At 37.7% G+C, this 12,430-nt stretch overlaps 1 protein-coding gene across 4 annotated transcripts in view; it reads left to right on the forward strand.

The window, feature by feature from the left end:
• Window positions 1–11,351, forward strand: part of MTX2 (metaxin 2) — a 47,944-nt gene extending 36,593 nt beyond the window's left edge. For 2 of the 4 annotated variants that reach the window (XM_005300451.5, XM_065561904.1), the window contains exons 4-10: window positions 1,557–1,629; window positions 4,685–4,761; window positions 5,630–5,722; window positions 6,272–6,310; window positions 6,744–6,869; window positions 7,579–7,655; window positions 10,813–11,351. In XM_005300451.5, the coding sequence (XP_005300508.1) occupies window positions 1,557–1,629; window positions 4,685–4,761; window positions 5,630–5,722; window positions 6,272–6,310; window positions 6,744–6,869; window positions 7,579–7,655; window positions 10,813–11,023 (696 nt within the window). In that variant the 3' untranslated portion in view covers window positions 11,024–11,351. Of the gene's footprint in view, window positions 1–1,556; window positions 1,630–4,684; window positions 4,762–5,629; window positions 5,723–6,271; window positions 6,311–6,743; window positions 6,870–7,578; window positions 7,656–10,515; window positions 10,573–10,812 lie in introns of all 4 variants that reach the window. The other 2 variants (XM_042860699.2, XM_042860700.2) reach the window with 2 other exon arrangements.
• The last annotated feature ends 1,079 nt before the right edge of the window (window positions 11,352–12,430 follow it).

A 12,430-nucleotide genomic window follows, 5' to 3' on the forward strand; every position in this document is an offset into this window, starting at 1 on the left:
AATTCCTTCTTGTTGGTTTTTTTTTTATTCCCTTCTCCCCTGTGCTCTGAGCTGCAAACTCAGCTGATGACAGGAATTTACTTGCATGACTCATCTTCATGGGGTAGGAAGGTTGCAGAGCATAACAATCTTTTGTTCTCTTTAATGTTCCACAATAGTCTGTCTGGTGTTGATGGGACTTCCTTGTTGGCCAGGATGTAACACCTTCTGTTGGAGAACAGTACTTTACACTAGTTAATGTCTCTCTCCTGTCTGGTGATTTACCCAGTCACAGAAGTTTACAATACAAATTCTTAAATATTACCTTACAATGTAGGATACAGATGCTATAAGTGAGATTAATGCATGCAGCAACTCACAAGCATTCAATAAAGTGTAAACACTAAACACATTCTTATATAATCCTAATGCTAATACACAGGTGAGCCACACTGATTCCAGTTGTTTATTTGCCAGTGTTCGGTTGAGACATGGAGACCCTGGCATGAGCTGAAACCTGGCCTGACAGTGTCACACAATATAACAGATAGAACTGAGTGGTCTGCTATGTTAACGAAGCTGTCGTGCATGCATGTTAAGTCCATATACCGTCCTTAAAATCATAATGAAACTTCTTTTATGTGTAATAGATTCTCTTTAAAATTAATTTAGTTGTACCTGCCTTTGTTCAGAAAGTAGTGAAAGGCTCAAGTCTGGATTAATAGCTTTCAGATTTTTAATTTGAGATTTTGGCCTTTTCGCTGGCAAAGGCGAATACCAAATACCCAATAGGATTTAACATTGTGTTCCTCACCACTGAGCTTGAGAGGTTATTTATACTTGCCATGCTCTCACTATCAAAAGTGTGAGTTACCTTGTGAAAGTTATTTTGTTCTTACACAGAAACACTCTAAGTATTTTATGATGATGACTGCTGCTGATAAAAATTAGTATCCTGTGGAAATGGCTTTGTCCAGGGTTATAGATAGATATAAAAAAAATTACGTTGGTCAACTATACCCTTAATTCAAGTAAACTCTACTGGTAATAAACACTGCCTTTTAATCTAGCAGAATTGCAAAGCAAAAATCGTGAAAATATTGGCTAGTGAAAATATGGCAGTGGAAGGATTTTTTTTTGTTTGTTTTAAATATGCTAGAGATGTAGCAGCACATGCTGGTGCTTGTTCTCTAAACATATTAGTCAGTAATAACCACGAAAGATATGTGCCCCAATGTTCAGGTTGACAAAATGTCACTTAGACTGATTATTAGTGACTTATAAACAACAGTAACTTTGGCAGTCAAATGCCACCATCAAATGGGAAAAACAGATGTAACTTTGTTAAACAGAAGAATTCTTACTAATGATTTTGGACAATATCCTTATACACTATTGTCCAATGAAGTTTTATATTTTTTCTTTCTTCCCTTTTCTATTTTCCCTAAAACAGAATACAGATACCTGTACTTTATAAACATTGTGCTAAGTACTAGTTTAATATATTTAAAACAAATCCATGTTTTGCCATCAGCTAATACGTGTTTTCCTTTTTCTGGGCTCCTCTTTGTTTTCAGGCCTTTTTGCAAATGTGCAATCTGCCAGTCCAGGTGGTTTGTAGAGCAAATGCAGAATATATGTCCCCATCTGGTAAGTGTGGTGTTCATTTAAATTACTGTGTTAATACCTATGTTTTGATGCCATGACAACAGCACCTCATCTTGCAGATAACAGCCAGTCAGTGCTAGTGTATGTGGGTTGCCTCTTTATTTTTTTCCTTAGTCTACTGTGATTTTTCTCTATAGAGAATGAGATAAATCAAATACAATTTTTTTAAATGTACTGTATTGCACATTTTAAATGCAGTGGACATACAGTGGATTCATGTCCTCAGTTACTTAGAAGTCTGGTGGTAACACTCTCAAAAAATGCCTAGGGACTCTTGGCCTTCTCAAGCCCAGAGGTTTCTGTATGCAGAAGTAGCTCTACTGATCTCCAGGGACATACCCCTGGGAATACCCAGTTGGCCAATGAATGGTATTCCATTTTCCACTGTTTTAAGGGTGGGAAGAAATGTCTTTTGTTATCTTAGCTGGAAGGTGATTGTAAGCATGTTAATAATTGCGGACAGATCATGGATAAACTGTCAGTACCAAGAACAGTGTTGTACTTAAGTCCTCTTCTGATTCAAAAGACTGTTTGCAAAAAATGCAAATTCAGTATTTGATGTTTTTTTTTTTAAATCCCAACCTCTGTTGGAAATTTCTATATACTCTCATCTAAAAGGTTACTAGAAAAGAACTGCTGAATGCACAACATTATTTTGATATCCTAAAATTCTTCATTACATTAGGATCCATTTGTGTGAGTTAAATTAAGCTACTTTTATAATTTTTGATTCAAGCATGGAGCAGTAAAAATGCCTGCCTACGTGGGTGTTTGCATTTGCATACTGCATGGTTAGCTCTGCTCCTCCTTCTTGGTATTAGGGGAAAATCAGCTGGAATCCTGTCTCTAATTAATGCTTTAAAAAATCTCAATGTTTGGTAGCACTGAAAACTGTACAGTTCTTGTAGCAAAACCAGGAATTTTTTTTTTAATCACCCTTTCAAAATAAACCCATTGGGCTGACTCCTTGTAGAAACAAGTCAGTCTCTTACATGCATGGGAATAGGAGTGGTGATACTTGTATTCTCCACCTCCCTCACTCCCTTCCTCCCAGCCACATTGGCTATTATCTGATATACCATTACTTGTGTCTGAAGCTTTTTTTCTTTACCACTGGCTAAATAATGCAGAAAGGAGCATGATTGACATGGGCTGATGAGAGTCGTGCTGTACTGATCACATCTAGCATATTCTATTTGTCATACTGGTTCCATTTTAAATACAGCTAGGAGTATAAATGTGGTGATTTATTCATCGTCCTAAGAGCCTCTACAATTTTTGCGCAGTGTTCTGCTTGTTTTTCTGTTTACTTCAGTATAGTTTTAATAACATTAAAATTAATTCCAACCAAAACAGGCTATTCATAAAAGGTTTTCATTCCCGAAAATCTCAAACTGATTGTAGTGGTTCTCAGACATGCGTCTCCAGATTTGTGTAGGACACTTTGTAATGATATTTTCCCCAACTAGAAAATCCTTTTGAGGGAGTCAAATGCTGACTATGGATATAGGAATGCCGAAAGATCATCTTTATATGCTAGCAGTGTAAACCATAGAGTTTTTGCAATTCAGAAAACCTTGTATTTCTATTGTAATACTTCATCATACGGATGCAGATGAGGTTTTTGTTGGTGCAGTGTACCTCATCTGTTACCCTTAGGCTGACTGTGAATCAGAGAGGAGTGAATCTCATGATAAAGACCATGACTGAACCTGCTGTTGTTATGAACTCTGTTTGAACTAGGTCTAGCAGTAGGTTCTGTGCATTTGCGATCTGGTTGGATTTCTTAATATTTTCATGAATATCTTTCAAATTATATTACTTTTAAAATCCCTGTAAATAATATTTGACTTTGGTTTGTTCTTTTAAAATATTCTGTGAAGACACACTTTGTTATCCTCATTTTCCTTGTCTCTGCTTGCAAGCCTATTGTGTATTGTGACCTGTTTCATTTATGGGCAAACTCCATTATTGTCTTGCATCATATTCAGTGAACTATGTTTACTAATGTAAAACAAAAAATGTCCAACGTCTCTTCCTCCATTTTGAGGTGATTAAATAACAATATGTAAAATACATATTATATATCATCTAAATTTTCTTAAATTTACATAGCACTTGTATGTACTGGTGTTTAAAGATGGTATCTGTCAAGTAGGTATTTCATAGAGCACTTGGCTGCCTTTATCTACTTCCGTGGGATTTCCACAGTTGTGCTTTGTGGAAACATTGAACTAATAAACTTCCCAGCAAAGCAAGATTTAATTAATTATTGGATTGAGACCTATCAATTTGTACAATAACTTGCAAATATTCGTTAGAGCAGTGGTCACCAAAATGTGGGGCGTGTCCACCTAGGGGTGTGTGGAGGAACCTTTGGGGGGGCATGGTGCGGCCGAGGCCAGCCCCAGCAGAGAGAGCACCATGCAGCCCTGCTCCATCCCAGCTCTGCTCCAGCACTGCCTCCAGCCACAGCCCCCCCCCCCCATGGCCTGGCCACAGCTCTGCACCCAGCCTCAGCCCTGTCTACCGGCCTCCACCATGGCTCCGCACCCAGCCTTAGTCCCAACTCGAGCCTCCGCCCCCATGGCTGCAGCTAGGCTCCCAGCCCCAGCCTACACCCCTGGCCGTGGCTCCGTTAATAGCCCCAGCTGCAGTCTCAGCCTTGGCCCTTACTCCTGTCCACCGCCCTATCCCCTGAGCCACGTCCCTGCTCCTAGCCAAGCTCCTGGGGCTGGGTGGGTGGGAGGGGGACAGAGGTAAGGGGAGCAGGACGGTGAAAAGGTTGGGAACCACTACGTTAGCGTGAAAGCCAATCAATAGGACAAGTCCTAGCATAAAAGTGTGAACTAAAGAGCTAGGCGTGGGGAGGCTCTATTTGTGAGTGTCTCTCAAATGAAACTTTGCATGTTAACTGTCATGTACAATCTGATAGACTTTTTTGTGCTGAAACACTTAAAAGCCATGATTTCAAAAATAATTCTCTGTATGTATAGAAAGATTTAATTTACTAAAAATATACCATATCTCACTGCAGGCAAAGTACCCTTTATTCGTGTAGGAAATCAAGTAGTATCAGAACTTGGCCCCATAGTCCAGTTTGTAAAAGCCAAGGTAAGGATATTAAATATACTTGATCAGTAACTGATAAATACGGTAGTCACTCTTTTTAGCATTTGCACTCATTTAACTTACTGTTATGAAATGTGACATAATTAGTTTTTAAGAGAGTAAAGTAGAAAAACCTCATGCGAATGTAAAGGTATCTGCATTTTTACAATATGGCAACTATTTTAACCCAAAATACAGGGAGTAACCTTTTGCTTAAGGAAAATATGGTGTAATGGGGGCAGGGCAGCTTAGAGGATTCAGGGGGTCTGGGACAAAGCGGGGGAGCGGACATACTCACCTGGCGAGCCGCATGCCGAATGTTGCCGACCCCTGACCTAGACCTTGCAATAGCACTCGTTTTTTGGCTCCCAAGTATAGTATTCTTAGAAAAGACATACAGTGTTTGCTTAAATCTTGAAATTTCAGCTAATATATGTTTATATTTGCTTTTACTTTTTTCTGTCCTTGTAAAGCAATGTCTGCTTATTAAGCAGTTTATTTTGATAAACTGTTTATATCATCAACCTACTTCTTCACACAGAAGAAATCATAGTAATAGTGAAGCCATGAAATCAAGTTGTACACAGCTAAAAAAGAAATGCACAGTAGTTCTGTAGCTGAAAATAAATCTACATTTGTCTTTTGTGTTTGATTATATTGGAGTATAACATTTTCTGTTTAATATTGAAGGTAATTTTAGTATGGAAGGTACTTCCTAATATTTACCCATCTATTTTATGATTTAGAGACCTATATAGAGAGATCAAGACCTGATCTAAAGCACATTGACTTCTGTTGGCTTTGGCTCAAGCCCTAGCTGAATATTGTAATATCCTTTCTTACAAGGTTGTATATTCTTTTACCCCCTTAGGGCCATTCACTCAGTGATGGGTTGGATGAAGTCCAAAAAGCTGAGATGAAAGCCTACATGGAATTAGTCAATAATATGCTATTGACAGCAGAGGTACAGCAAACCATAATAATTTGTTGATTTTCTGAGTAGGTGATAAGTGGGCAAAAATGTAGCGTTTTATTTCCATGTGGAAAATGTATTTTATTTTCAAATTCTTAGATTGGGAAATAGTTCATCAACTCATAGGCTAGTGTCCTTACAAGAACAGAACTCCACATTCTCTGTGGTCTCTTTACATAGTCGTATGAAAATTTCATTAATTGAGGTTGATTTTTGTTGTACAAAACAATGATGAGTTTATAAAGACTAACATGTAGCTGTAAAGAAAGTTGACTCATAATGTATGTAGCATGTTCTGAACTCCATCTTAATTTCAAATCTGATCTGGTGGCTGTTCTGAAAGAGAACTAGCAACCAGCTTTTGTCTTGCAAGCATTATCATTAACTTCTCTTTTGTGTTCATGGAAGGCACTGTTAGACTTAAAATATTTTTGGGATATGCTGTTAATTTAACTTAAAAGAAAACATCAATAGTTAGACTGCATAGAGTTTATTTCTAACTGACATTTCAGAATAAAAAGTGTTCTTTTTTTCCCCTAGTTGTATCTTCAGTGGTGTGATGATACAACAGTAGAGGAGGTGAGTGGTTCTGCAGCATTTATCTTAATTAAAATTTAATGAGAAAACACTTTTGCTCACAAATGCAAGTCCCTACTCATAAATGAAACATAGAGGTTTATACCATTAATGATATAGTTTTTCACTTTAATTTTGCTTGCATATACGTTTTAGGGAAGCTATGTGTCATTACTTAAGGTAGCTGGCTGCAAAGTAGATACGGTTTTATATATTTTTAAGGTAATAGAATAAATGGTTTCTTTTTCTTTAGGCTGCAAACTATGAATTTCTGTGCAGAATAACTTCTTAATATTTTACAAAAGCCAGTGTAAATGCTTTTTGATCCATGAAAACCATAGCTATTTTGTAAATAACAGTACACAGTCTTACCTGCCTTTTTTTAAAAGTGATTGTGTTTTTGTGTGTTTTTTTTTTTTTTTTTTTTTAAACAAAGATTACTCATCCAAGGTATGGATCCCCTTATCCTTGGCCTCTCAATCGCATTTTGGCCTATCAGAAACAATGGGAGGTCAGACGTAAGATGAAAGCTATTGGATGGGCTGGCAAGTCACTTGAACAGGTCAGTCAGATAATAGCCAGAGTTGAATTCTTCATTCTGTTTGGTTTTTTTTTTTAAATAACCTCTCAGCAATGAAATACATATAAATAAAATATCAAAAGTGTCAAATTCCAGAGAAGCAATATTTTATTTCCTATGTTTCATAAAATATATGTATTGTGCAACTCCATACATTTAAAACAATTGTCTGTGGAATCCATGTCTCTGGCTTCGACAGCAATAAACTTTTAAATCACACACACAATCTGAGAAAAATGAAAGATGTTTTCTCATGAATATGTATCTCTATGCTGAGCGTCTGTTTATGTGAGTTTAGACCATGATCCTGGAAAGGGATTAGCAGCCAAGGACTCTGATTCCCATGTGAAGATAATGGGGTCCCTTTGCAGGATTGTGGCAATTTGTTCTTGGAGCGCCAAGAAAAATACAAAGAAGTTTAGAGGTAAAAATTTAATGTATTAATTTTAACCCAATTATTGACAATAGGGAAATTAACAAGTTTCCTTATGTCAACAATATACTTGTCATTTAAGGTCTGGAAATAAGATTTGTAATCTGAATCTGTGTAATATCTATGGTCTACATTGTTAATTTAGTAAATTATTACAAATGCCTACTGCTGTTATGTATGCAATAAGGGAGCTATTTTGTAGAGAATTGTGTTCTCATCTGACTATTTAGGTACTGTGCTAATCTTTTGTTTGGTTAGGTGTTGGAAGATGTAGATCAGTGTTGTCAAGCTCTCTCTCAAAGACTGGGAACACAATCATATTTCTTCAATAAGCAGTAAGTTACTTTATATGGAAATGTAATGTACTGTAGGTATATTACTCTCCAGAACATAGCTGAATGGGGACTATTTTTGCCTTATTTTAATACCTTATGAGCAGTTAAGGAACATGTGGGAATGAATCCATAAATTGCATATATAAGAATTTCTGAAATTACTAAGTAATTGTAAATATTACAAAAGAGACTAAGTTTCCATAAAATTTTTCATATATTTTCTCTAGTGTTTATAGACTTAATCCTATTTTCCACTGACTTGATACAGAATACACAATAATTTGTCAGTTGAAAACATATAATGTAAAAACAGAAACCTGTTGTTTTAATTGGTAACTAAGCAATAATTCACTTAATTACATTAGCATATGTTGGCATTTCATAGATGATACCTATCAGTGTAAGTGCACTAATACATCATAAACAGAATGAATGTGACGTATTTTGATCAAAACGTGCTTCCTGCGCAGGTTAATTCGAGTGACACAGCAGTGAGGAGGGCTTTGTCTACACTGCAGCCCAAGGTGTGATTGCAGCCCGGATAGACATACCACACTAGCTTTAAGGGCTCTAGCACAGCTAAAAATAGCAGCACAGCCTGAACAAGCACACTGGGGACCGTGGGTAAATACTCATGTTGGAAGCCTGTGCCTCCACATCAACGCTACTGTTTTTTAGCTGTGCTACTGCAGGTAAAGGTGGCCCAGCTAAGTCTACCTGTGCTTCATTCATACCTTGGATTGCAGCGTAGACATACTTTAAAGAGTTGGGTTAGCATGAAGATGCCTGTGAAGTCATCTGACTGGGGAAACGCTGGTCTTCTCCCCACAAAGGATTTATTACAAAGTAGCAGCTATGATTTGTGTAAGAGAATACTGTTCTGGGCTTTTGCAGAAAAGCCACCGCGGACCCAAATCTGACATACACCAGGTGTCCTTTGCTATTGTCAGTCACACCCAGTTGCAAATGTGTACTTTCCCAAAAATATTCTTGTAATTAATGTTGAATATATTCATGTACTGCACCCATCACCATGGCATATGAACCATGAAGTTACATAAAGAATGTACATTCCAAGTGCAATGTATGTGATTTTTTTTTTTTTAAAAAGCTGCCTTCGCGTTCCTCTGATCATGGCAGTATCTGGGGGCCAGTTTTAGATATTTTTGGTGGGGTGACAATGGGGAAATTACAAAGACACTTAAATAAAATCAGCTTGTGACATTACACACTAATAGAGACGGGGAAGGAGTTAACTAAAGGCCTATTAAAGCAAGGATATATGAAGGAGCCAGTGGGATTCAGAGAGGAGGCATCTGGGGGTGGGGTGGGGCGAGGAAGCAATTGTCTTGTCCAGCTATGCCACAGAATCAGAAAGCAAGGAGGAATTGGGAAACTGAGTAATTGTAAATTGGATTGTTTGGTTGTTTCCATAGGTTAGGTTTACTTCAGCTGACTGTTACTTGTTAGTTTGGACCAGGCCGAAGAAAGCCCAGTTTCTGATCCCCAGTACATTAGATGGGGATGGAGAAATGTCTCAATTAGCAGGATGTAATATTTTGTTTCTCGCCTCTTTGCCCCCGAAGATTTTGCAAAGTTAAGGTTAGGTGGGCAATCTAATTGGATCAGAGTGAGTGCTGTAGGATTACATAGCAGTAGAGAACAAATTGAAGCTATATTGCAACTATTCATTTTGAGGCATTCTGAACTGTCTTTTATAAAGGTGATTTTTTTTGGGGGGGGGGGGTAAAGGAAGTGCTATTGTTTGGGGGTGCTAGCTGGACTCCATAACACACACTTTCAACCTTTACATGTTTTAAATGTTTTTTGTCTTTAATAATAGAGTTTCTCTATAATTAGTCTAATAAAATATTCTTCTAGCTCATTAATATTAGTATGTAGTTCTTGGACATTAGTGAAGAAAAGCTCTAAATTGTTAAATATACTTAGGGGAAATGTTTTGTTTGGGCTTTTTTTGTTTTGTTTGCATATAGACCAGTGCTGCAAAAAGTTCACTAAGGTCAAGCTATGGAAGGCTTGTACACATAGCCATGAGTATGACTGCAGACTTTTTCAAGACACCACTTTTCTCCTTTGGGTTCTGGTGGCTTTGGTTACAGTGTTTATTTCCATTTGTTTAGTCTCTTTAACACAAAAGAGATGGCTCTAAATGCTATTACCATGTAGTAACTTTTTCTCACTAGTCAAGGAATTTTTGGTGGCTGAAAAGCCCAGAAGAGGGGTGGGTTTTTTGCTGTTTTGAAGGGCACCATTCTGTTTGAAGGGGTAGTTTTGTTATGCACAGTATCTGCAGAGGAGACTGGGAATATAGACTCCCTTCCCACAAGATCAAAAAGTGAGGAACAGTTGGTGCTGCACAGATGAGTCAGTGGGTAGGCTCGGCATGCATTTTATGAAAAGGTATTTTGTAACTTCTTCACTGTTTGGGGGAAAAAACCAACCACCCAAAAATCCCTAATTTGTTAATGGGAGCACTGAGCAGCACATTGAGAATTCAGGCCAAAATTTGTTAGTGTACATATAAAATACAGTAGAACCTCACAGTTACAAACACCTCAGGAATGGAGGTTGTTCATAACTCTGAAATGTTCATAACTCTGAACAAAACATAATGGTTGTTCTTTCAAAAGTTTACAACTGAGCATTGATTTAATACAGCTTTGAAACTTTACTATGCAGAAGAAAAATGCTGCTTTTAACTATCTTAATTTAATGAAACAAGCACAGAAACAGTTTCCTTACCTTGTCAAATCTTTTTTTTTAAACTTTCCCTTTATCTTTTTAGTAGTTTACATTTAAAACAGTGTTGAACTGAGTCTGCTTTTTTTTTTTTTTTTAGTCTCTGCTGCTGCCTGATGGCGTACTTCTAGTTCCAAACAGGGTGTATGGCTGACTGGTCAGTTTGTAACTCTGGTGTTCATAACTCTGAGGCTCTACTGTATTTAAGGTTTCATGCATTTGCTAAATCTCGAGCTTTGTTTGGTTAAATATGACCAGTTTGATTACTTTGTGAAAATACTTGGAGTTTTTTGAGATAATATTTAAAAAAAATCAGAGTACAGTAGGATTTTCTTTATAAGGTTTTCAGTGTTTTCTGACTCCCAGGGGCCCACATTTTTCCCTGTCTCTTTTATAGGCCAACTGAGTTAGATGCTTTGGTATTTGGACATCTGTTCACAATTCTTACTACTCAGCTGACCAGTGATGAACTCTCTGAAAAAGTGAAAAACTACAGCAACCTCGTGGCCTTTTGCAGGAGAATAGAGCAACACTATTTTGAGGATCATGATAAAGACAGCTCTGCAAGTGCTGCATCCAGGTCCTCAAAGGGTTATCTACCGAGTTAAATGCTTCATTTTGTGGTGAGGAGGCCCAGTTTCTGAAACAAATTTTGATTTCATTGTTTAACATATGATGATGATGATGATGGCTTTGAAAATGAAAAAGTGTGTAATAAAACCTCTTGGAAGCTGCTAAAACATTCTGGAGCAAGGGAAGTTCAAACTGCATTTTGTGTGTTCTAGAATTCACTGTATACATTTAACATGAAATGATTTTTGAGGTATTGCCATTTAAATGCTATAAAGGCTATTAAATATTAAACTGAAGTGACCTTGGAATAATATTGTATCTGTATTAAAAATAAAAATAAATGAAAAACTACTGTTTTTAAAAGTGTCTCTTCGATCTTTCAAAAAATCTTTTAATAAGCTTTATTTGTATGTTAGAAACAGTGTTTTCAGATCTTCCTTGCAGAAGGACAAAAGGAAAGTAATTTGCATTACATCCTGTAGGATTAACTTGTTGACTATATGGTAGAGCAAGTAATAGGAAAATTACTCTTTTCAGGCATCAACAAGGTTGCACTTTGAAAGTCAGTGTGTGTTTACAAGGTGATTAGGTCCTTTTAAGAGATTAGCATTCAAAACGAGATGGATAAATGAAGAGTATCATAGAATCATAGAATATCAGGGTTGGAAGGGACCTCAGGAGGTCATCTAGTCCAACCCCCTGCTCAAAGCAGGACCAATTCCCAACTAAATCATCCCAGGCAGGGCTTTGTCAAGTCTGACCTTAAAAACCTCTAAGGAAGGAGATTCCACCACCTCCCTAGGTAACCCATTCCAGTGCTTCACCACCCTCCTACTGAAAAAGTTTTTCCTAATATCCAACCTAAACCTCCCCAACTGCAACTTGAGACCATTACTCTTTGTTCTGTCAGGTACCACTGAGAACAGTCTAGATCCATCCTCTTTGGAACCCCCTTTCAGGTAGTTGAAAGCAGCTATCAAATCCCCCCTCATTCTTCTCTTCTGCAGACTAAACAATCCCAGTTCCCTCAGCCTCTCCTCATAAGTCATGTGCTCCAGCCCCCGAATCATTTTTGTTGCCCTCCGCTGGACTCTTTCCAATTTTTCCACATCCTTCTTGTAGTGTGGGGACCAAAACTGGACACAGTACTCCAGATGAGACCTCACCAATGTCGAATAGACGGGAATGATCACGTCCCTCGATCTGCTGGCAATGCCCCTACTTATACAGCCCAAAATGCCGTTAGCCTTCTTGGCAACAAGGGCACACTGTTGACTCATATCCAGCTTCTTGTCCACTGTAACCCCTAGGTCCTTTTCTGCAGAACTGCTTCCTAGCTATTCTGTCCCTAGTCTGTAACAGTGCATGGGATTCTTCCGTCCTAAGTGCAGCTTTATCAAATGTAGGGTACCACTAACTTTAAATGAAATGGTAACAGTGCA

The sequence above is a fragment of the Chrysemys picta genome, chromosome 11, assembly GCF_011386835.1.
Source record: "Chrysemys picta bellii isolate R12L10 chromosome 11, ASM1138683v2, whole genome shotgun sequence".
Lineage (NCBI taxonomy): Eukaryota > Metazoa > Chordata > Testudines > Emydidae > Chrysemys > Chrysemys picta.